General features: G+C 41.0%; 1 protein-coding gene across 2 annotated transcripts in view; it reads left to right on the top strand.

Annotated features, from left to right (window-relative positions):
• Positions 1-546: 546 nt before the first annotated feature.
• The window catches only part of LOC144604133 (epidermal growth factor receptor-like), a 235,096-nt gene continuing 213,347 nt past the window's right edge, over positions 547-22,295 (top strand). For both annotated transcript variants that reach the window (XM_078418319.1, XM_078418311.1), the window contains exon 1: positions 547-764. In XM_078418319.1, the coding sequence (XP_078274445.1) occupies positions 581-764 (184 nt within the window). In that variant the 5' untranslated portion in view covers positions 547-580. The remainder of the gene's footprint in view (positions 765-22,295) is intronic.

Genomic DNA, 22,295 nt, shown 5'->3' with positions numbered 1-22,295 from the left:
CAGACAACGTGCAAACTCCGTACAGACAGCACCCATTGTCAGGATGGAACCCGGGTCCCCTGCGCTGTCAGGCTGCAATACAATACAATACAATATATCTTTATTGTCATTGTACAGGGGTACAACGAGATTGGGAATGCGCCTCCCATACGATGCAATAATTTAATTAATTGAAACAACAGCAACCCAACGAAACAAATTGTAACAGTTTTAAGACAGAATAAAGTGCAAGTAGATCTGTGCCGCATCACTGTGCGATGTGACCATCCGGCTCAGCAGGACCGGTTCATAACTCTACCAGTTCAGTCTGAAGAAGGGATCTGACCCAAAGCGTCACTTTTTCATGTCCTCCAGAGATGCTACCTGACCCGCTGAGTTACTCCAGCACATCGTGTGCTTTGTGCAGATGCGGGATTATTGCATTGCAGACGGCGGGTGGAGTTTAGGACCCAGTGAGACGCAAACCCTCACCTGTCTGCTCTCCCTCCTTCTCTCCTCCCAGCGGCTTGACGTCAGGCTGAGTGCAGGGCTCGGTCTGACAGAGCGAGGGAGGGAGGGAGGGAGCGAGCAGATCCCCAGTATGAGTGTTGGAGAGTCGCCGCTCGCGCGGGCAGCGGGCGCTCGTTATGGGATGTCCCCGGGACTGAGGCAGCGCAACATGAGCGGCTCGCGGCGGTCCCTGCTCCCGGGCTCGACCCGGCTGCAGCTGCAGCTCCTGCTCCTCGCCCTGCTCAGCCTCGCCAGCCAGTCCCTGTGCAGGGAAGGTAAGAACCACAACTGGGGAAACTTTTGAGAACAGTGCTCCCCACCCATCCACCCACCCCTCTCCCTGCCCAGACACCCCCCTCTTGGACCAGCCTTTTTCAGGGCAAAACGTCCGAGGAAGGGGAAGAGGCTGCGGAGGAGGACTGAGTCTGAGTGCCCCAGTGCAGGAATGTGTTCCCGGGTTTCGCAACCGCTGGAGCCGAACTCTGTGTGCACTGTTCCCGGGGACTTCCAGTGACCAAGGGTTATCACCCCCCGCCACACTCCCTTCTATCGGGGAGAGCTGGGCTGTGTTTGTTTCATAATGTTTTGACATTTGGGCGATATGAATTGATACTGAATACTGTACGTGTGTAAGTTGTCTTGTTTTACGGTGCAGCCCTTTAGTTTGACCAAGAACTTTAAACTCTAATTCTGTCATTGGGAAAGGAGCTAGAAACATTGGGACGTTTCTCCTGGCTCGGGTGGAGTCATAATGTTTTCTTCTCCACATCGCAGAGTACACACAGTTTTCTCACTTCTTAATAACTAAGTTTATAATTCGTTACGCTGTTACTGGCAACGCAGCTCCCAAAACATCATGATGCGACGGATTTCTGAAGCATTAGGTGTTGTGGCCAACGAGTTTTTGCAGGTAAAGATTGTGCAATTGTGCATAAGAATGTGACTGGTCTTCTTGTTAACTTTTCAAGAATTTGAGTTCTGTCTTTATTTTGCAATCTGTCAATCACTGGTGCTGTTGGGCGCCTAACCTTGGCTGAATGGGTCGCATTTTGGAATGAAGTTAAGGTGCATTTAGTGAAATATCCCCCTGTTTTTAAGTTGTGATATGCACTGAATGGTCTCTAGAATTAGATATAAGGCAAATGCAATGACGGCTTAGTGGTGCCGAGTTCTGCTCCCTGCAACCCACTGTCCAGTCTTATCTCATCAACATGATGAATAAATATCACAGTGCAGTTGACATTGAAAGTTGAAAGCAAAGTGCCATAGAAGGCCAGCAATAATTTATCATGGCTCTCTGACCTGTGCTTTCATGATCTGACTTGTGACATTTTTAGAATATTCGTCCTTATGATTAGTTTATAAACTTTAAATTAGTCCATTTTACTTGATTGAAGGAAACATTTCTTTAATTTTGGATGACTGGTTTATTCTGAGAGCTTTGGATAGTTTTTCCAAAGTAACTTTGGTGATTTATATAGTTGCTCTGAGATTCTGCTGAAGTGAATCATATATTTGTAAATCAACTGTTTCCCTTTACTGTCTAGATCAGACTGTGGGGAAATAGTGCTGGAAAGTTAAATACTTCATGACCTTTGGTACCAAGCATGGCAGTCGAGTTAGATGCTTGATGGATAAACAATATTAGGTTCTGAAAATGACATGGCAATTTAGTTTGAAGCAAATTCAAAGTGTTTATCCATTGTACATTGCAATCACTTTCATCTAGAGAAATTATTTTCCTTAAGGATTATATTGTTGCATTCAAATTCATGACAACTTGTCAATAATTCTGTGTGCAAAATAAGTACCTCTAAACTAAAAAAACTCATGGACATGTTATCAATGATTAAAGGATTTGGTTGAGAATAACTATTTCTGTTGGTGATAGTAATATTAAGTCCAAGGCTTTCAGCATCATGTTAAACAGAAAATGCAAGATGCACTTAGCACACCTGGCAGCATCTGTGGAAAGAGAAACAAAGTGGCTCAGACCTGCAAAGCTGATGTCTGGAAATGCTTATATGCCGCAAATGAGGAAGTAGTTGAACTGTGACTTGGTCCAGAGAACATTTCAAAATCACCGTTTAAAATTTTGTCAGGCAAGGGTATTAAAAGTTACCTAACCGTGATGGGTGAATGGGGCTGATATGAATCAGTCACAATACAACTGAATGATGAAACCGGGTTGAGAAGTTGAATGGCCAGTTTCTATTTTTGTTCTTTTGGCCGATCTGTGTAAAACCTTTAGGTTTATTATTGTCAGGTGTACTGCGATATAGTGAAAAGCTTTGTTTTGCATACTATCTAAACAAGTCAGATATTACCATAAATAGATGCAATCAGTTCAAAGTCAAGTACAATAGATAGAGCAAAAGTAGACACAGTGCAGACTATCGTTCTCAGCATTGTAGCGCATCAATTCCTTAGACAATGTCCAATGTCGTCAATGGGGCAGGGGTGAATCAAACAATAGCTTATAGAAGGACCATTCAGAAGCCTGATAAGAGGGGAAGAAGCTATGGTTGTGTGTGTTTTCAAGCTTCTGTACCTTCTGCTGGATGGGAGCAGGGAGAAAGAAGAATGACCAAGGTGAGACAATGTGTGTAATCTTTGCTTATGTTGGTTGCTTTTCCAAGGCAGTGTGAAGTGTCGATGGAGTCAATGGCAGCATGCTATCTATTCTAGAAAATACAAGAGTAATGTCGGCCCTTTGAATTGCCTATCCTACTGGTAAACCACAAAACAAATCTTCATTACCAATCTAACTTCCACTGTTGGCCTACTGAAAAATAATTGCCAGCTTAGTATGTCAAGTGCTAGCTGATAGCACTTTTATAATACTGCACTGAATATAAAGCCAATTGCACCTTCAGTTTAATCTCTGTGGATGTTATAAATGTGTTGTAGTTTTTTTGCATGCATTTACTTTGGTTCAGCATCTGGATCACAATGGCCTTGTTTCCTGTACTTCACTTAAGTTTGAATAAAGCACAAACTGCTGGGGTAACTCTGCAGGTCAGGAAGCAGGATCCTGACTTGAAACGTTGGTAATCCCTGACCTCCAGCCAGACCCCCTGAGTTACTCCTGCACTTTGTTTTATTCAAGTTTCCAGCATCTGCAGTTAAACTTACTGGATTCACTGTAAAAAATATTATAATATTGTGTAAAGTAAAAAAATAAGTGAATTGAAAATGTATTGAAAGGAATAAAATCCAGTGGTCCAGAAAATCCGAGAAACCATCACCACAAAAGTCAGATTATCAGTTCTATTGTAACTTTAGCAGCTTTGTATGAGTCATTCCCCCCTGAATAAATGTGTATTCAAAATTTATTTGTTTCACATTTTTAGATGCGCTTATTATGCTGTTGTTAGAGGGGAGAAAAGTTTAATTATTGCAAGTGTCAGGTGTGGTATATAATTAATTTTGACACTTCAGAACTTGTAGATGTTGAAAAGGGCAGAAACTGCATCGTTTGATTGCGCTTAAATTTAATAGATTTTCAGCATTTCAAACATTTGATCTCAAAGGTTGCTTTATTTTCAACAATGTTTCCAGCATTTTTATATTCATGTTAATTACACACTTCTGCAGTTATTGACAAGGTGCCTTCAGCTGCCATTATTAGCATGAAACATTTAGCAGTTGCAACTCGCTCGTTATATCATCTATGAAAATGGATAAAAATTTAGGATTGTTTCAGATACGGAACTTTTTTAGGCAGCATTCTTGCAGCAAGTCTATGCAAACCCTTTGTGTAAGGAGGATCTGCAGATGTTGGTTTAAACCGAATTCAGACACAAAAGGCTGGAGTAACTCAGAGGGTCACGCATCATCTCTGTAGAAAAGGATTAGGTGATGTATTGGGTTGAGACCCTTCTTCAGACTGAGAGTCAGGGGAAAGGGGAACAAGAGATATAGACAGTACCTGGGAGAAATGAATGGGAAATATGCAAATCTTTTGTTTTGAATTGAAATACAGTTGTGTATATTGGCAGCATAAAAAATGCAGTAGCATTTAATCATTTAATGAGGACCTTTGACCTAATCGATGTTTAGCTTGCGTTATAGAAAATAGTTGCAGGAGGAGGCCATTCGGCCCTTCGAGCCATTAATCAAAAACATTTGGTCATGGATTTGTAATGAACAGTATTAATTTGCAGAAGGGAATGCTGATTTTTAATACTTTCTGAATATAAATGTGTTTCCTAATTTCAAACATGAAAGATCTGGCTATTTTTGCTAAACTATTGTCATTATCTGATATTCCCAAACCAACAGAAATAATTTCTTGCTATCTTCAATACTCTCCCTTAATATTTTGAGAACTTGAAGGCAATCACCCCATAATCTTTTAATTTTCAAAATATACATTAGTTCGTAAGTTGTTCTTGTAACTGAATGCATGAAGTTTGGGTGGCATACTTGTACATCCACATTGAATTCTCTAAAGTCAAACTATCCTCCCAAGGTATGGTGACCTATGATCTAAATAAGACTTCTATAACGATGGCATGATCCCCACTTGCATGTATTTGAGTCCTTCAGACATAAATTTAAATCTGAAATAGAAAATTCAGGAAATATGCAGCAGGTTCAATTGCATCTGTGGAGATAGAGTTTTTCTCTCCACAGTTGCTGTCTGATCTGTTGAACGTATCAATCATTTTATGCTCTTATGTACTCAAGCCATAGAGACCTATTGCACCACAAAATTTGTCAAGGTATATACTGATTGAGTCCTGACACATAGGATCCCCCCGGGGCTGCGTCCTTAGCCCCCTACTGTACTCCCTGTACACACATGACTGTGGGGCCAGGTTCAGCTCAAACTCCATCATCAAGTTTGCTGATGACACTGTGGTGGTGGGCCGGATCTCCAACAACGATGAGAAGGCCTATCGGGAGGAGGTGGCTGATCTGGCACTCTGGTGTCAGGACAATAGCCTCCTCTTGAATGTCACTAAAACGAAGGAGCTGATTGTGGACTTCAGAAGGGCTAAACATCCAAGGACATACACGCCACTGGAGATAAATGGGTCTACTGTGGATAGGGTAAGCAGTTTTAAATACTTGGGAGTCCGCATCACAGAGGATCTGACATGGGCAACGCACATTGCCGCACTGGTGGGTAAGGCAAAGCAGCGCCTTTACCATCTTAGACAACTGAGGAAATTCAGAGTGTCTCTGAGGATCCTTCATTGCTTCTACTCTGGGGCTGTAGAGAGCATCCTGTCCGGCAACATTACAGTCTGGTTTGGGAACAGCTCTGCCCAGGACAGGATGGCCCTGCAGAGAGTAGTGCGTTCGGCAGAACGCACCATGGGAACTACACTCGTCCCCCTGCAGGACCTATACATCAGGAGGTGCAGATCCAGAGCAAGCAAGATCATGAGGGACCCCTGCCACCCCAGTAACGGACTGTTCCAGATGCTACGATCAGGCAAACGCCTCCGCTGTCACGCTGTGAAAACGGAGAGGATGAGACGGAGTTTCTTCCCACAGGCCATCAGGACTGTCAACTTTTATAACCCCAGAGACTAAATTTTTGGCTACACTATAGTAACTTATTAACCTTATTTATATGCTGTAACTGTAATTCTTTTTTTGTGCACAATCCGCAGGCATTGCCACTTTCATTTCACTACACATCGTGTATGTGTATGTGACAAATAAATTTGACTTGAGTAGAGAATTTGGGGCTAACTGGTCTCTAAACTACAGCAGCAAACCTTCAGTAAAGTGGATTAGTTAGAAATATGATTTTAAGAGATTATTTCAGTCAGATAATAATGCAATTGTTTTAATTCTGAATCAGTTTTAAAAGTCAGTTTTATTTTAGGTATGTAAATTTAAAAGCAATGTTTTTCTTGATGAATAATACCAAATTATGCACGTATTATTTGTGTACTTTAAATTAACACCATATTGAAATTAAAGTAGCTCTATTCTGAATACATTTGCTACCACATTCTATTAATATATAATTCAGCTTTATTATTCAAGCTTTTTGAAGCTGCATTGCTATCAAGCTTTTAGCCTCTGCTTGTCATCCATCTTATGCTGACTTCTCACTGTACATATACAAATCATATAATGAGCATGTCTAAATGTAAGAGAAAGGAGCAGCGGTAGATAATATCGCCCTTCGAACCAGCTCCGCCAAGAATGAATTGTGCGGCTGATTTAATCTCCACTTTTCTAGCTGTTCTCCATCGCTCCTGACAACACCCCCTACCCCCGAGTCCACACATCTTTCCCATGCGAATCATCAATTTGTCTATTTCAACATTTTAGTCCCCACAACTCTCTGGAGTACAGAATTCCAAAGATACACCTTCCTTCTGAAAATAAACAAAATCCTAACATATCACAAATGTATTTCAAAGAAGAACTCATTTATTATGAAGTTATCCACCTGGATTTTGCCTTCATGAGGGAAAGTATTCCTTCAAGATCTACTTTGTAAAACGCCCTCAGACTTGTTCAATAAGACCATACCAGGCCCAGTACATCACACAAACCAGCCATGCCTCCCGACCCCCATTGACTCCGTTAACACTTCATGCTGCCTTTGGAGAGCAGGCATCATCATCAAGGACCACTCATGCGCCAGTTATTCCCTCTTCCTGCTTCTCGTTCATATCTGCCAAAAGGAAACAAATGCTTGAAAGCATGTATTATCAGATTCAAGTACAGATTCTTCCTCACAATTATCAGGTTTCTGAACAGAACACTGTTAAGCTAAGGATGTATTTCTGATTTCCCCAATCTATTTCATTGTGGTGCTTGCATTTTTTTAATCTACACTTTCTCCGTGTCTGCAACACTATTCTACATTCTATTTCCTTTCTCTTTTTACACTACCACTGGCATATTTACCTGGATCGCACGCAAAACAAAACTGTTTACTGCATCTTGGTACACATGACACTAATAAACCAGTACCACTTTTTTTTTTTCTTTTAAACTCTACAAAGAGTATAAGGATTAACTACTCAATCTTTCTTCATAGTTAACTTCCTTCTTTCCAGGCATCAGTCTCAAATCTGTATCTGATGCACCTCCTTAATTAGGTAAACCCAAACTATAATAATTTTCCGCACCCAGGTACAGTTTTAACAAGAACTCCTTGTTTTATGTTCCACTCCCTCTGCGATAAAAGCTCACATTCCATTTGCGTTCCTGAATGCTTCCTAAACTTGCCTGGTACTGCTTTCTGCTTTATGTGCAAAGAAACCCAGATCATTCTACACAACAATGTCCTTGGTCTCTCACAATTCATTTAAACAATATTCAGCTATTTTTTTTTCTTCTTCTTACCAAAGTAAATAACTTCACATTTCCCTTCATTATATTGCCACCAAATTTTTGACACTCATTTAATATATCTATACCAGTTCACAGACTCGTTGCATCTTCCCCTTCACTGACTTTCACATTTATCTTTATATTATCAACAGATTTGCTTAGAATCTAGTTATTCTGAGTCACTAATGTAGGTAGAGGTCCCAGCACTAATCCTGTAGCAGCTTGACAACTTAAAAATTACTCATTTATCCTATTATCTGTTTCCGCTCTGAAGTAAGGAAGAGTGAATACATGTAGCCTTATTTGTATAAATTGAAGTTTTGAAAATGTAGAAAGACATCTTAATAGATAGGTTAGATTTATCCAAGGAGATGAATAGTATCAAAATTTTGCACACTTCCTTTGGACACCTATTTGATCTTTTGATGTAAAGAAACGCTATCATCAAACATATATATGGTATGTCTCTTGGTTTCAGACACAATATCACTGATCTGCAGGAATATGTGTTGGGTTCTCTTCCCCTCTGGCGACAGGCGCGCTTTAAATAAGGATTGTTATTTCACCCCACTGTTAACTTGCAGCAATATCCTTGCCTGTGTACATTGGATGGAGCAAGGGAATAATTGCAGTCCAATTCAGCCGGGAGTGTGTATCAAATTAAAATGCTTTGGATTTGAGGAAATAATTTTGCTTGATAGTTCTGAGGGAGTAATCCATTTTGAAGGTGCTGACTACTTTTGGCTGGATCATTAATCTATCTCCTATACATTGGCTGGGGTTGCCATCAAGAATTCTAGAGCTCCATTCAAAAAATAGGACAGTTTCCTTATTTTTCTGTAAGCTAATGTTATTGGCCAAGAAAAAGAGTTTATTTGGCCATTCATTTATTTACTGTGGTGCACATGATCTACGAACTGAGTTTGTGTCTGGAGGATCTGAAAAGACGTCCTCTAAATGAACTTCCTTTTATAGGAAATCTTAAGATTGGAAGGGAATCAAATATTTTTGAATGTTAAGATTATAAAATATTTTGAGATGGTGCCCTTTCCCTGCAAAACAAGTCAAAATCAACAGACCATTCCATGTTAGATTTGAAATTCCTACCATTTCACATGGTTCTGAATAGCATGCGTGTCTGACACCTGCACCCTGTGCTGTATCTTCATGCAAGATGATAACGAGCCAACAAAGTTTGGATTTAATGACCCTTTTCACCTGACTCATTCTCAGTAGATTTAGCATTATTGTTTAGGTTTCTGTGCAGACATGTACTATTATAAATTGACCTTCTGAATCGTACAACAAATCTATTTATACCTTTTCTGAGAAAACTAATTTTATAGAAAATCCAAATAATTCTGAAGTGCTCCTCTCGCTCAATCCAGGCCCCTCCCATTGAAAGATTTTATTGGAGTATTATTGACAACCCTGTCTTTAATGTTCAGAGAGGCTCACTCACACTGTTCTGGGGAGAGAAAGTTTCACTTGACAAATGTATCCCCCCACATACACAAGTGTTAACATTTGGAACAGCAAGTAGATTTCCAGCTGGCTGTAAATCGGAGTCATTTTTACCACTAAAGAAGCATTCTTGAATCATAGATTACAAATAATAAATGTTTAAAAAGTGAATTTATAATGTTGTAATTTTAAATATGAAATTTTAAAAACTGCAGAAAACGGAAATAAAAATATGAAATGCAAGAAACATTCAGCAGGTTGGGCAACATCTGTGGTATTTCGGGGGACAGGCATTTTGACCTGAAATATTAACTCTGTTTCTCTTTCCGCAATTACTAGCTAACCTAAATGTTTCTAGCATGTTTATGCTTTTATCAACAACATTTTTTTTTAAACGGTCTCTATAGCAATCTTTCTGAACCCAACAAGGAGTTGGGAATAATATGATACCCATCCAGAATAATAAGTCATCCTATGGACATTTACAAATGTTAATTTAGTTTTCATTCTTCACCAGTGAGACTGCTTTACAGAAAAAAAAAGTGCTCATTGACTGTGATAATTTGGTTTACAGAAAGAAATTCTGAATAGGTCTTGCAAACACAGGACCTAACGTTTACATATCAAAAAAACAGTTCAAAACTGATAAACGCTGAAGGCAGATAGTTCCAGCTAATCCCCTTGGAATATTGGATCTCTATGGATATTGAACTGTCATAGCAGCTGCAAACCCAGATTTATTCCCAATTTACAGCTGTTCTAAATTTAAAAGAATACCATTGAAGCATGTTTGTGTATGCCTTCTCGACCAATCTCTCAATGTGGATGCTATTCAATTGGCCAAAGAACCAAACAGATTTGAATGGTGTAAAAGTGCGTCATGTCCTGACCAGATGCTATCAGAAAGCCATATCTAGACAATAATGACTGCTCCTCTTTCGGGCAATAACTCTGATTTTGATTTTGTTTGCTGGATGTACAAGATGATTGCCATAATGTGAGTATTAAAAGTAAGGAAAAATTGCCAGTTGGACTGAAGGACAAAACAATGAATGTTTGGCTCACTATTTGAAAACATTATGTACTCTCTTCACTCTGAAGATATTCAGCAAACCTCAAACATATTGGTGTGTGGCCCAGCTCTTTTTGCAACTATCGTCATTACTTTTAAAGATGAATAATCTAGCATCTCCAGAGAATATGAATTATATCCAGAAGGATTTATTTATTATACATTTCAAGTAAAGTAAACCCTTCAAGTAAAGAAATTTATGGACTTTTTTGTAGCAGATTTCAGTTATAGTGGATGGACAGACCGATCTACACCACCAGGCAGGGCTGCCGACCCCAGCCCCGGCACGCACTGCCTCCCTGGATGCCTCCAGATTGGACCAATGCTGCCACTGCCTGCCGCCACCATCGCCGACCCTTGCCTGCACTCTGGCTGCCTGCAGGCTGCAACCAATAACTTCGCCGATCCTCACCTCTTCCCCGCCGCCAACAGGCCGGGGCTACCACCTCACCTGTATTTCAGGTCCAGTCCCAGACTGAGAGAGTGAAGTAGTTCGACCTTAAATGTCACCAATCCATGTTCTTCAGAGATACCGTCTGACCTGCTGAGTTCTCCAGCACTTCATGTCCCTTTGTGTATTAACCTGCATCTGGTTATGTTTGTTTCTACCATTCATACAATGATCCTCCCTTACTCAGTTACAGTGGTCAATCGGCAAAAACGGACACCATTCCCCAACCCCCCTTCTGTATGGTCCATTATGACAAGGGTTTACAGTACATTAATAGAGCTTTGGAGCAATAATGCAGATTGTAACCAATGGAAGAGTATTCTTTTAAATCAGTAGTACCTTTGTATTCCCTGAGGATTAGCCAATTAACATTCCTATAATAGCATCCTGTGAAATATGTGCCTGACCTTCAGTTACACAATTTAGAAAATCAGTGACATCAGGTGCATTATCCACCTGGGTCCATGTTTTGCTTGGAGTAATGTGTGGCCATGAATGTGCATCATGGTTATATGGTACTTTGGATCACAGTGTCTGAGGAAGCGCTCGAGCAACTCAATGCAAAATTCAAAAGTTGCCGTCTGAGTTATCCTTTCATCAGTGCCTTGATGATAGACTCGGACAATGACAAGGCAATTGTGCTTCCATCTGGCCTGGAAAAAATGTTCTTCAAACATCCAGTGATTGCTGTTGGCAATAATTTCATATTGTTACTCTTGCTATCAGAGATTACTTGGGTTAGGTCAAGGGGATTACTGGAGCCATGCAACTATGGTTTCAAAAAGCTGAGTGTGCAGCTAATCTCATTGACTTTCAATATCAGGGTTTGTTATTCAGTAGTCATTGATTAAACTGCATCATTTTTAAAATAGTCAAATGTGTATATGTTCACATTATTTCAGTGGAAGGTGAAATATCAAAGTAAAACAAACAAAAATGTTTAACAAGTGAATACACTTAAATTCTTGGTACGTTTATGTGAGATAAAACAATCACTATGTAAAGTTTGCTTTTGAAAGCCAGACAATTGTCAACTTGTATCATTTGGAAAATAATACAAATTCAATAGCGAATTATATTAATAAAATGTTGAAAACATGTGTCCCAAAAAGCAGGCCTGAGCTTCTGTGCTCATATGAAAACTCTAATAAGTTGCAATCAGAGATTGACTAGCACAGTGGCTTTCTTGTCATTAGTGCTGCAAATCTGGGCCAAGATGATGCAATGGTCACATTTACCCGCTAGATTTAATGCTATGGGTGGTACTTTAAGAATGGATTTTTGGTTGTCATTTCCAAACAAGATCTCTGCCATTCAAAGTCGAGATTTAACTAGAATCTTTTTCAGCAGAAATTAATTAATGTTAGATTTTTTTTAAAGTCAAGTCAAGTCAATTTTATTTGTATAGCACATTTAAAAACAACCCACGTTGACCAAAGTGCTGTACATCAGTTCAGGTACTAAGAAACAAACATACAATGGCACACAAATATAACAGCACATACATAAACAGTTCACAGCTCCCCCTCAGAGGGTCTCAAACACTAGGGAGTAGAAATAGGGTTTGAGCCTGGACTTAAAGGAGTCGATGGAGGGGGCAGATCTGATGGGGAGAGGGATGCTGTTCCACAGTCTAGGAGCTGCAACCGCAAAAGAGCGGTCACCCCTGAGCTTAAGCCTAGACAGCGGGATAGTGAGTAGCCCCAAATCGGCCGACCTGAGGGACCTGGAGATAGAGTGGTGGGTTAGAAGATTTTTGATATAGCGGGGGGCAAGCCCATTTAGGGCTTTGTATGTGAATAGGAGGAGCTTGAAGTTGATTCTGTACCGTACTGGGAGCCAGTGAAAAGAGGCCAGATTTGGGGTGATGTGGTCCCTTTTACGGGTACCCGTCAGGAGTCTCGTTATGGACCAATTGCAGGCGGGACAGGGATGATTGGCTGATCCCAGTGTATAGGGAGTTGTAGTAGTCCAGGCAGGAGGAAATGAATGTGTGAATGATTTTTTCAATGTCATCAAATTGGAGGAATGGTTTGATTTTAAGAAGCTGGCTTTTATCACAGCGTTTACTTGCTTGTCAAACGTTAATGCAGTGTTTTACTTTTTCTGTCACTTTTAACTCTTTTAATCCCATCCTTCTGTCCTAGTCTTTGAATTAAACAAATTGTGTTTACCACATAAATACTTACGGATGTATTACTGTTATATCACCACGGTAATTTTTCAAAGCAGAATTGGATCTTGTTAAATGCAACTGTGTGGTGAAGATAAGTTGAAGTGTGCAGTTAAATTCAGGAGTGTGAAATGAAGTTGAGAGCTCTGAGTAACAGATGGTTTTACCAGCTCCTCAGATTGATGGGGCACAGCATGGGCATGTTGTCAGTACTCAAGTAGAGTGGTTGCTGTAATAGTTAAATTATAAGAAGCTGCCAAGTTTGGACTGTGTGATATTTTACAAGTGATGAACCGTGATCTATTGTGAAACCAGTAATAACTTCTGTCTAAAAAGAATTTAAACTGAGCGTTTCATTAACGATATAATAGTTTGGACTTTGTCTTTGGATTATTTGGAGGATTCATCTTGAATTCCATTATATATAACCAGAATACCATGAATGACTCCGTTTGCAACTTTGTAGAAGATTTTGGAAATGCATTTGTATCTTCTTCTCATCAGCTGCAGATGTGTCTCAACTGCTTGCATTGGTCAAAATCCCATTCACCCGGAATCCCTGTCCCTGCTAACCAACGAAAATTCTGCTTGCAATAGTTGCTTAATTCTAAGATTCTTGCTTTCCGATCAATGGGATGTTTCATCCCCCTATGTTTCTGTCATCATCCCCAGACTTCCATCCAAGATATTTCTCTCCCTCGTCAATAAACAAGGTATCCTTGTTTTACAGATGTTCTGAGGATGAGTATAGGACCGGGGCAATGGTGTCTGCCGTAGACTTATTGCAGTGATAGGTGAATTGCCCAGCATTAAGACTCTTTGGAATGCTGGAGTTGTTGTGCACAATGTACTGGCTGACCTGCTGAGTTCAGCATTTTTTATTATATTTCAGTTACCCTGACTGTGCAAATGTTTTGCTTTTGGACTCTTTAATGATATCTGTTCTATAACATATCTGAAATTTTGATTAACATTTTGACTGGTAGCTTAAAATTAATGTATCTGGAATTTAGAAGGATGAGAAGGAATCTTATCATATCATATCATATATATACAGCCGGAAACAGGCCTTTTCGGCCCTCCAAGTCCGTGCCGCCCAGTGATCCCCGTACATTAACACTATCCTACACCCACTAGGGACAATTTTTACATTTACCCAGCCAATTAACCTACATACCTTATGTAGGTTAATAATCTTATAATCTTAGGTTAATAATCATAATCTTATCGAAACGTATAAGATTATTAAGGGGTTGGACACGTTAGAGGCAGGAAACATGTTCCCAATGTTGGGGGAGTCCAGAACAAGGGGCTACAGTTTAAGAATAAGGGGTAGCCCATTTAGAACGGAAATGAGGAAAACCTTTTACAGTCAGAGCGTTATGAATCTGTGGAATTCTCTGCCTCAGAAGGCAGTGGAGGCCAATCAAAGAGAGAGCTAGATAGAGCTCTTAAGGATAGCGGAGTCAGGGGGTATGGGGAGAAGGCGGGAACGGGGTACTGATTGAGAATGATCAGCCATGATCACATTGAATGGCGGTGCTGGCTCGAAGGGCCGAATGGCCTACTCCTGCACCTATTGTCTATTGTCTATATTATTCAAAATGTATTAATTCACATCACACTTGAAAATTGTCAATTTTGCAATGATCTGATACATATGCTCAACTTTACAATTTCCACAATTTTGGTAGAGAAAATTAGTTGGATAATTATCCACTGTTACCTCTGTTTTGCTGCTAATACATACATTTCAACATATGTCTATTACACTTGCATGCTGTTGGCTTGTTAATATTTTATAGAAATTGTAACTTGTTTCTTTGTCTTTTTCTTTTGTTAAGCATTGTGGACTAAATAATGTATTAACAAGACTGCTATTTGAGAATCCTCAAAATGAGAGATTACGATCAATAGCCCCAGAGGATTTTGCTGTAGGCAAACTTCAGAAACTAGTATTTTTCACAAATTTAATAAATCCAACAGTTCTTTCTGGGGGTCTCAACAACGTTTATTATGCCTGTATGTAAAATAATATTTGATGCATTAGTCACATTTCCTGCTTAGTCACAAAGAAAACTAATGCTTTCTCTGTAACTTCAGTTTTTAATTATTTCACTGACAAATGTGAGTGAAACCAAAGGTAAAATAAATAACTTTTGTAGGGTATTTGTAGCTAAACGAATAGGCTTTAAAGAAAATGAGATGTGTTACTGCAAATGCAGGAATCTGGACCAAATCCAATTTTGGGTAACCATCTTTTTCCTTCTGATCCATTTCCATTTCATCCATTTTCGTACCATACCCTCACTTCCTAATTCCCCGTTCCTAACCCACATATTTCGCCCATCAGCTCACAACCCCTATCGGGCATCATCTGCCCTTCATCTCTCTGTTAATGGTTCCCATTATCACCTTCCTTACATCAGATTCAAGCACCTGTATCCTTTGTCATAGCTCTCCACCCTCTGGCAGCTGTCTCCACCCTTCCTCTCCTCTCCTCTCACCTCACCCGGCTCCATCTGCCTTTTTTTCCTCTTGTCTGCATCCACAGATGAACCCACCTGTCAATTCCACCCCCCCCCCCCCCCCCCCTTAAGCAAAGAGGAGATGCTCTGGCTTTGAAGTACAAAACAAAACCCTGCAGATCCTGGGGGGGGAAATAGAGAAGTCTGGCGATATGCAGTAAGTCAGATAACATCCGTGGAGGGAAGGATGCAATACGATACAATAAAACTTTTTTATCCCAGGAGGGAAATTGATGCAGGTGATGCTGTCATATGAGGAAAGATTGGAAAGACTGGGCTTGTATTCACTGGAATTTAGAAGGATGTGAGGGGATCTTATAGAAACGTATAAAATTATAAAAGGACTGGACAAGCTAGATGCAGGAAAAATGTTCCCAATGTTGGGGGAGTCCAGAACCAGGGGCAACAGTCTAAGAATAAAGGGGAGGCATTTAAAACTGAGATGAGAAAAAACTTTTTCACCCAGAGAGTTGTGAATTTGTGGAATTCTCTGCCACAGAAGGCAGTAGAGGCCATTACACTGGATGAATTTTAAAGAGAATTGGAAAGAGCTCTAGGGGCTGACGGAATCAAGGGATAAGGAGAGAAGGCAGGCACGAGTTACTAATTGTGAATGATCAGCCATGATCAAAATGAATGGCAGTGCTGGCTCGAAGGACAAAATGGCCTCCTCCTGCACCTATTTTCTATGTTTCTATGCTTCAGGTTATTGACATTAATTGTAAAGTATATTTCTCTCCCCACCTGATAAATATTTACCTAAATTACATCATTTCATTAATTTCTGATTTTAATTTGGCACAATTTAAGTAACACTGCTGATGCAAGGAGAAATTAAATGTAATTATTTTCACTACTGAAAGGAGGGTTTGAAAGATCTTATGAAGGATTTAAAAGGAGCTTTAATAATCTTGCTCTAATTATTGATTGGGAAGAACATCATCAAGGTTGACTGAGGAAAAGATGTGAATTGCTCGTCTATCATTTGCCAAACATTTAATTTAAAGCAAAAAAAAAAAAAACTGCTGAAGGAACTCAGTGGGTCTGTCAAGGGTGACCCGAAACGTCACCCATTCCTTCTTTCCTGAGATGCTGCCTGACCTGCTGAGTTACTCCAGCATTTTGTGAATAAATACCTTGGGTCTGTCGAGGGTGTTAGTTAAGGAAAGTAGGGAAGATGTTTAATATAAAGCCGGTGGGGGGGGGGGGGGGGGGGAATTGGGTAGAAGGGGACAGATGGAACCCTCAACTGTGTTTCCTCTGCTTTCCACTGTTCTAATCTTGCTCCCCCTTCTACCCACCCACCCCCTAGATGTAACAAGGATAGAGGGAAATATGGGAGTTGGGGATGGAACATTAATAATAATAATAATAATAATAATAATTCATTTATTTTATATAGCGCCTTATTGGGTGCTCAAAGCGCTTTACAAAAACAATCAACATAAAAACAAACAGACAAACTATCCTAACGGAAAAGCGGCGAATAAACAACGCCAGCGTCCTCTCACGTCAGGGTCCGGCAGTAGACAACAAAAAGCACAGGACACACAGATACAATTTTTACACAAACAGCCATCACAGTGATTGCTCTAGGCATACCCTCACTGTGATGGAAGGCAAAGTCTTATCTCCTCCTCATTCTTCTCCCGTGGTGCCACGAGGTGATCGAGGCTCCCAACTTTTTGAAGCCCCCACCGGGCGATGGAAAGTCCCGGGGCCGAGCCGAGCAGGCCGATGAAAGTCCTGAGCCCCCACCGGGCGATGGAAAGTCCCAGGGCCGAGCCGAGCAGGCCGATGAAAGTCCTGAGCCCCCACCGGGCGATGGAAAGTGCTGCGGCCGAGCCACGCAGGGCGATGAAGGGCCTGCGGGCGGGTCGATCATACCTCGCACTTCGGGGCGGTTGAAGCTGCTACGGCTGGAGCTCCCAAAAGCCGGTCGCCAGCCAGGGACCTGCGAACTCCCGATGTTGCGGTCTGCAGGGCCCACGGCCGAAGCCTCCGAGATGGTAAGTCCAGGCCCTGCGACCGGAGTCTTCAAGGTCGATCCCAGCTGGAGGCCGCCGACTCCACGATGTTAGGCCGTAGCGCGAACGGAGATACGACACGGTAAAGGTCGCATCTCCGTTGAGGAGGAGATTTGAAAAAAGGCTTCCCCCAACCCCCCCACCACCCCCCCACATACACAGAGTTAAAAATAAAACAAAACGTACATTAAACGATGACAGACAAAAAAAACAAAAAAAGACAGAGAGACTGCCGGTGAGCCGCAGCTGCAGAACACAGCCACGCCCCCTTTACAATGTATGAAGGAGGTGAAAGGAGCAGGATGACTGTGTGTTGGACACATTGGGTGGGATGGGATGAGTGAATCAAGGAATTGCAAAGAGAAGTTTTCTCTCTGGAAAGACGTGGGGACATGAAGATGTGACTGGTGATGGAATCATGTTCATGTCCACTATTTGGAATTTGGTGAAGCGATCGCCGAGCCTGCGCTTGGTTTCGCCGATGTAAATAAGTTGACATCTAGAGCAGCGGATGCAATAGATGAGGTTGGAGGAGGTGCAGGTGAATCTTTGTCTCACCTGGAAAGACTGACCAAGGGTCAAATTTTAAGCATAAGGGGTAGGATAAGGCCATTTAGGACTGAGATTGTGAGCTATAGGGAGAGGTTGAGTATGCTGGGTCTCCATTCCATGGAGTGCAGGAGGATGATGGGTGATCTGATAGAGGTGTATAAGATCATGAGTGGAATAGATCGGGTAGATGCACAGAGTCTTTTGCCCAGACTAGGGGAATTGAGGACCAGAGGACATAGGTTCAAGGTGAAGGGGAAAAGATTTAATAGGAATCCGAGGGATAACTTTTTCTCACAAAGGGTGGTGGGTGTATTGAACAAGCTGCCAGAGGAGGTAGTTGAGGCTGCGACTATTCCCATCGTTTAAGAAACAGACAGGTACATGGATATGACAGGTTTGGAGGGATATGGACCAAGCGCAGGCAAATGGGACTAGTGTAGCTAGGACATTGTTGGCCAGTGTGGGCGAGTTGGGCCGAAGGGCCTGTTTCCACACTGTATCACTCTATGACACTATGAGGAAAAACTTTTGCACCCAGAGAGTTGTGAATCTGTGGAATTCTCTGCCACAGAAGGCAGTGGAGTCCAATTCACTGGATGTTTTCAAGAGAGAGTGAGGTATAGCTCTTAGGGCTAACTGAATCAAGGGATATGGGGAGAAAGCAGGAACAGGGTACTGATTTAGGATGATCAGCCATGATCATATTGAATGCCGGTGCTGGCTGGAAGGGCCGAATGCCCTACTCCTGCTGCACCTATTTTCTATGTTTCTGTGAATTGTCAGAGAATGAGTTGTTGGATGTGGAGCCTGGTGGGGTGATAGATAAGGACCATGGGACCTCTATCCATGTTCCGTCTGGGGAGTGGGGAGCGAGAGTAGAACTGTGGTACACAGAGGAGACATGGCTTATGGCTGCATCCACAACAATGGGGGGGGGGGGGGGGGGGGGGGGGGGGAGTCTCATTTACTGAAGAAAAAGACCATTTCAGATGTTACAGAGTGGTAATACTCATTTGGCAGAATGTGGTAGGGGTAAGAAATTGAAAGTAAGTGTTGGTATCCTTGCAAAAGAATGGATGGGAGGAGGTACAGTCAAGCTAGCTGTAGGGATTAGTGGTTTTGTGGTCAATCGATCCATAGTGTGTGCTTTGTGGTGGACAGGGAGTTCACGAAAGGGGAGAGAGGTATCGGAGGTAGCCCAAGTGAATTTGAGGGCAGGTTGGAAGTTGATAGTAAAGTTGATGAAATCAAGTTCTGTGCAGGGCACAGGCCCGATGCTGAACTTTTTGAAACAGAATCTTTGAACCTGCGGCAACAGTTCCGTTCATTAAGACTTGTCAGGAATTTGACCAGGCACCGAAGGATAAGTAGACACAAAATGCTGGAGTAACTCAGCGGGACATGCAGCACCTCTGGAGGGAAGGAATGGGTGACGTTTCGGGTCGAAATCCTTCTTCAGACGTCTCCCATTCACTCTCTCCAGAGATGCTGCCTGTCCTACTGAGTTACTCCAGCATTTTGTATCTACCTTCGATTTAAACCAGCATCTGCAGTTCTTTCCTACAGAAGTGTAGGATAAGTGGCAGATATGTGCACAGGATTAGTTTTGTGCTTGTATTTGAGGGGAGGTTCCAGGGGATGGCATTCCCACAAAGCTGCTGCTGCCCTGTTGCTAGAAATGGGAGATATTACTGGTTTGAAAGATCCTGTGACGTTAGGGCTACATTCTTTTTAACTGATAAAGTTCTTCGTAATAATTGCATTATCACTTTTTAAAAAAAATGCATTTGTCTTCAAATAAAAATAGCTATCCAGTAGAGTGTGTGCATATTCAGCATCGTTTAGCTAACACAATTTTATTGATATTGGTTTATTATTGTCACGTGTACAGAGATACGACAAAACTTTGTTTGCGTGCTATCCAGTCAAATGAAAGCATTCATGAGTACAACACACCATACACAAGTATAACAGGTAGAGCCTGATAGATTTAGATTTGGATTAGCAATTTAAGAGTGGAATCATTGTTGTGGATGATAGGATATCCTCTTCTAGGACCTGCACACAGAGAGTTACTACGCTCCAGGCCATTGTGTAATATTGCCCGTCTTGCCACTTTAAATTTTCAGCAAATTCGTAGATGTGCAATAATTTCTTGAACTTTAAGCTTTTATAATATTAAATCAATGATTGTGTGTTCGGAAACTGAAAAGTTGTGATGCCACAGATATAAAAAGGTGATTTAAGAAAAAACTTATTATGTTTACAAATTTTTCCAGTGAAACTGAAATTTTATCTTTCATGCATTTAAAAATGCGTTGAAGTGAGAAGGAAAGTTAATTGCCGGTAAACCCCTTCTTTCGACAGTAAACTTTGATCATAAACAGGAAATGATAATGTGAAAATCAGAAAAGGGAATTGTGAGAAATCGGCAATAAATCAGAAAATAATATAGTGTCTTCACAGGAACATAACATGGAGAAAATAGACACAAAAAGTTGGAGTAACTCAGCGGGTCAGGCAGCAACTCTGGAGAGAAGGAATGGGTGACGTTTCAGGTCGAGACCCTTCTCCAGACTTAGATAGTCTAATTTAGTTAGTTAGGAAATAGATGTTGCTATTTTATGGATCAGATGGCAGGGTTACCAAGCATCTTCATCGTTTCCAAATCATCCCATTCATGAGTAAAAGATATATCACATTAACTACTTATTGAATTTCTTTGTGTTGGAGGTACTGCAAACTACAAGCATTTAAACCTAAAGTTGAATAAGTAATGACAAGTTGAACAAAAACGCTCATGCAGTGGGTGTTGAAGAGAATGAAGTGTTGAATTTTTATACATTAATGTGGAATCCTTTATTGGTATTCCATTCAAGAAGACTTCCACAATGTAGTATGAATCATGTGCAAAATGCTTGTTAGCATGAATCTCTAACAAGCCATGACCAATGCGCACATTTTGTTCTACTTCCTCAAATTGCTTGTGCTAACAAGAGTCCAGATGACGCACGTACCTAGTCAGTGTACACTGATGAATAATTTACCACAGTAAGTATAACGTTTACACATCTAGACTTTATTTTTAATGGGCATTGTTGAAGTGAGAGATCATGCCTTAATTGTTCTGGCAGGGGGAGCTTTTTATAGTTGTGCTCATACTGTCCAGACCAAATTATTCAAATTTGCCGGCTACCCACACTTTAATGTTGGGCAAAGCACAAATGATGATGCACGCCATTGTTGTTCTAATGTTCACTTGGTGCCGTGATTTCAATTGCAGTATCCTTCACTGTTACTGGATTTTAATCCTGGAAGTTCCTATCCAAAAGCACCATAGGAGTGGTTGGCCAGAAAAACTGCAGCAGTTTAACACAGCAGCTCATCACCACCCTCGTGAGAGTTCAAGTGGATGGTAATACAGCTGGCCTTGCCAAGATTGCCCGTCCAAAATTTTTTTTTTTTAAACTGAGACGACATGGCAGAATAGTGCATAAGTTACTCATTTAATACATTTGTGCTGTGCTTGTGTCAATTGTAAAGACAATTTGCTGTATTCTGGTAACATTAGGATTTATTGAGCAATCTATTGGTTCATGTTTTCTTGGTCTCGGAATTGCTCCACACTGTTCTTTTGATGTTTAAGCAGGTCACTGTACTGCAGTTTGTGTAAATCTCAGAGCAGTGACATCAAATGTCCCTACCTACTTGAAATGTTGCTTATCCATGTCCTCCAGAGATGCTGCCTGAACCACTGAGTTACTCCTGCACTTTGTGTTCTACTCATAAAATAAGGATTTGAGTGAAAAAAATTACATTCTAAGATTGAGACGTATTCTCGTGAGGGCCTAACACTCTTTAAACTAATTTGTTCATTTAATATTGAAGTGCATTGTTCCTCCTACACTATATTGGTCTCAAAGTTTGGCTATTTAACAGACCAAAGAATACATTTGAATGAATGATGGTTATATTAAAAAGTAATAATTTAACTACAGAATTTTACTGCAGACATTGGTTGTCTATCAGGTATGATCCACAGATGACTTCTTCAAAGTATGAAGAAGGGTCCCGACCCGAAACGTCACCCATAAACAAACTAATGTCATATGGCATGGAAACTGGCCCTTCAACCCAACTAGTCCGTGCTGGCCAAGATGCCCCAACTAAGCTAGTCCCATTTTCCAATATTTGGCGCATATTCCTCTCAACCTTTCCTATCCAT

Source organism: Rhinoraja longicauda, chromosome 2 (assembly GCF_053455715.1).
Source record: "Rhinoraja longicauda isolate Sanriku21f chromosome 2, sRhiLon1.1, whole genome shotgun sequence".
Lineage (NCBI taxonomy): Eukaryota > Metazoa > Chordata > Chondrichthyes > Rajiformes > Arhynchobatidae > Rhinoraja > Rhinoraja longicauda.
Note: the sequence above shows the minus strand (reverse complement) of the source record. Positions and strands in the feature narration are given on the sequence as shown.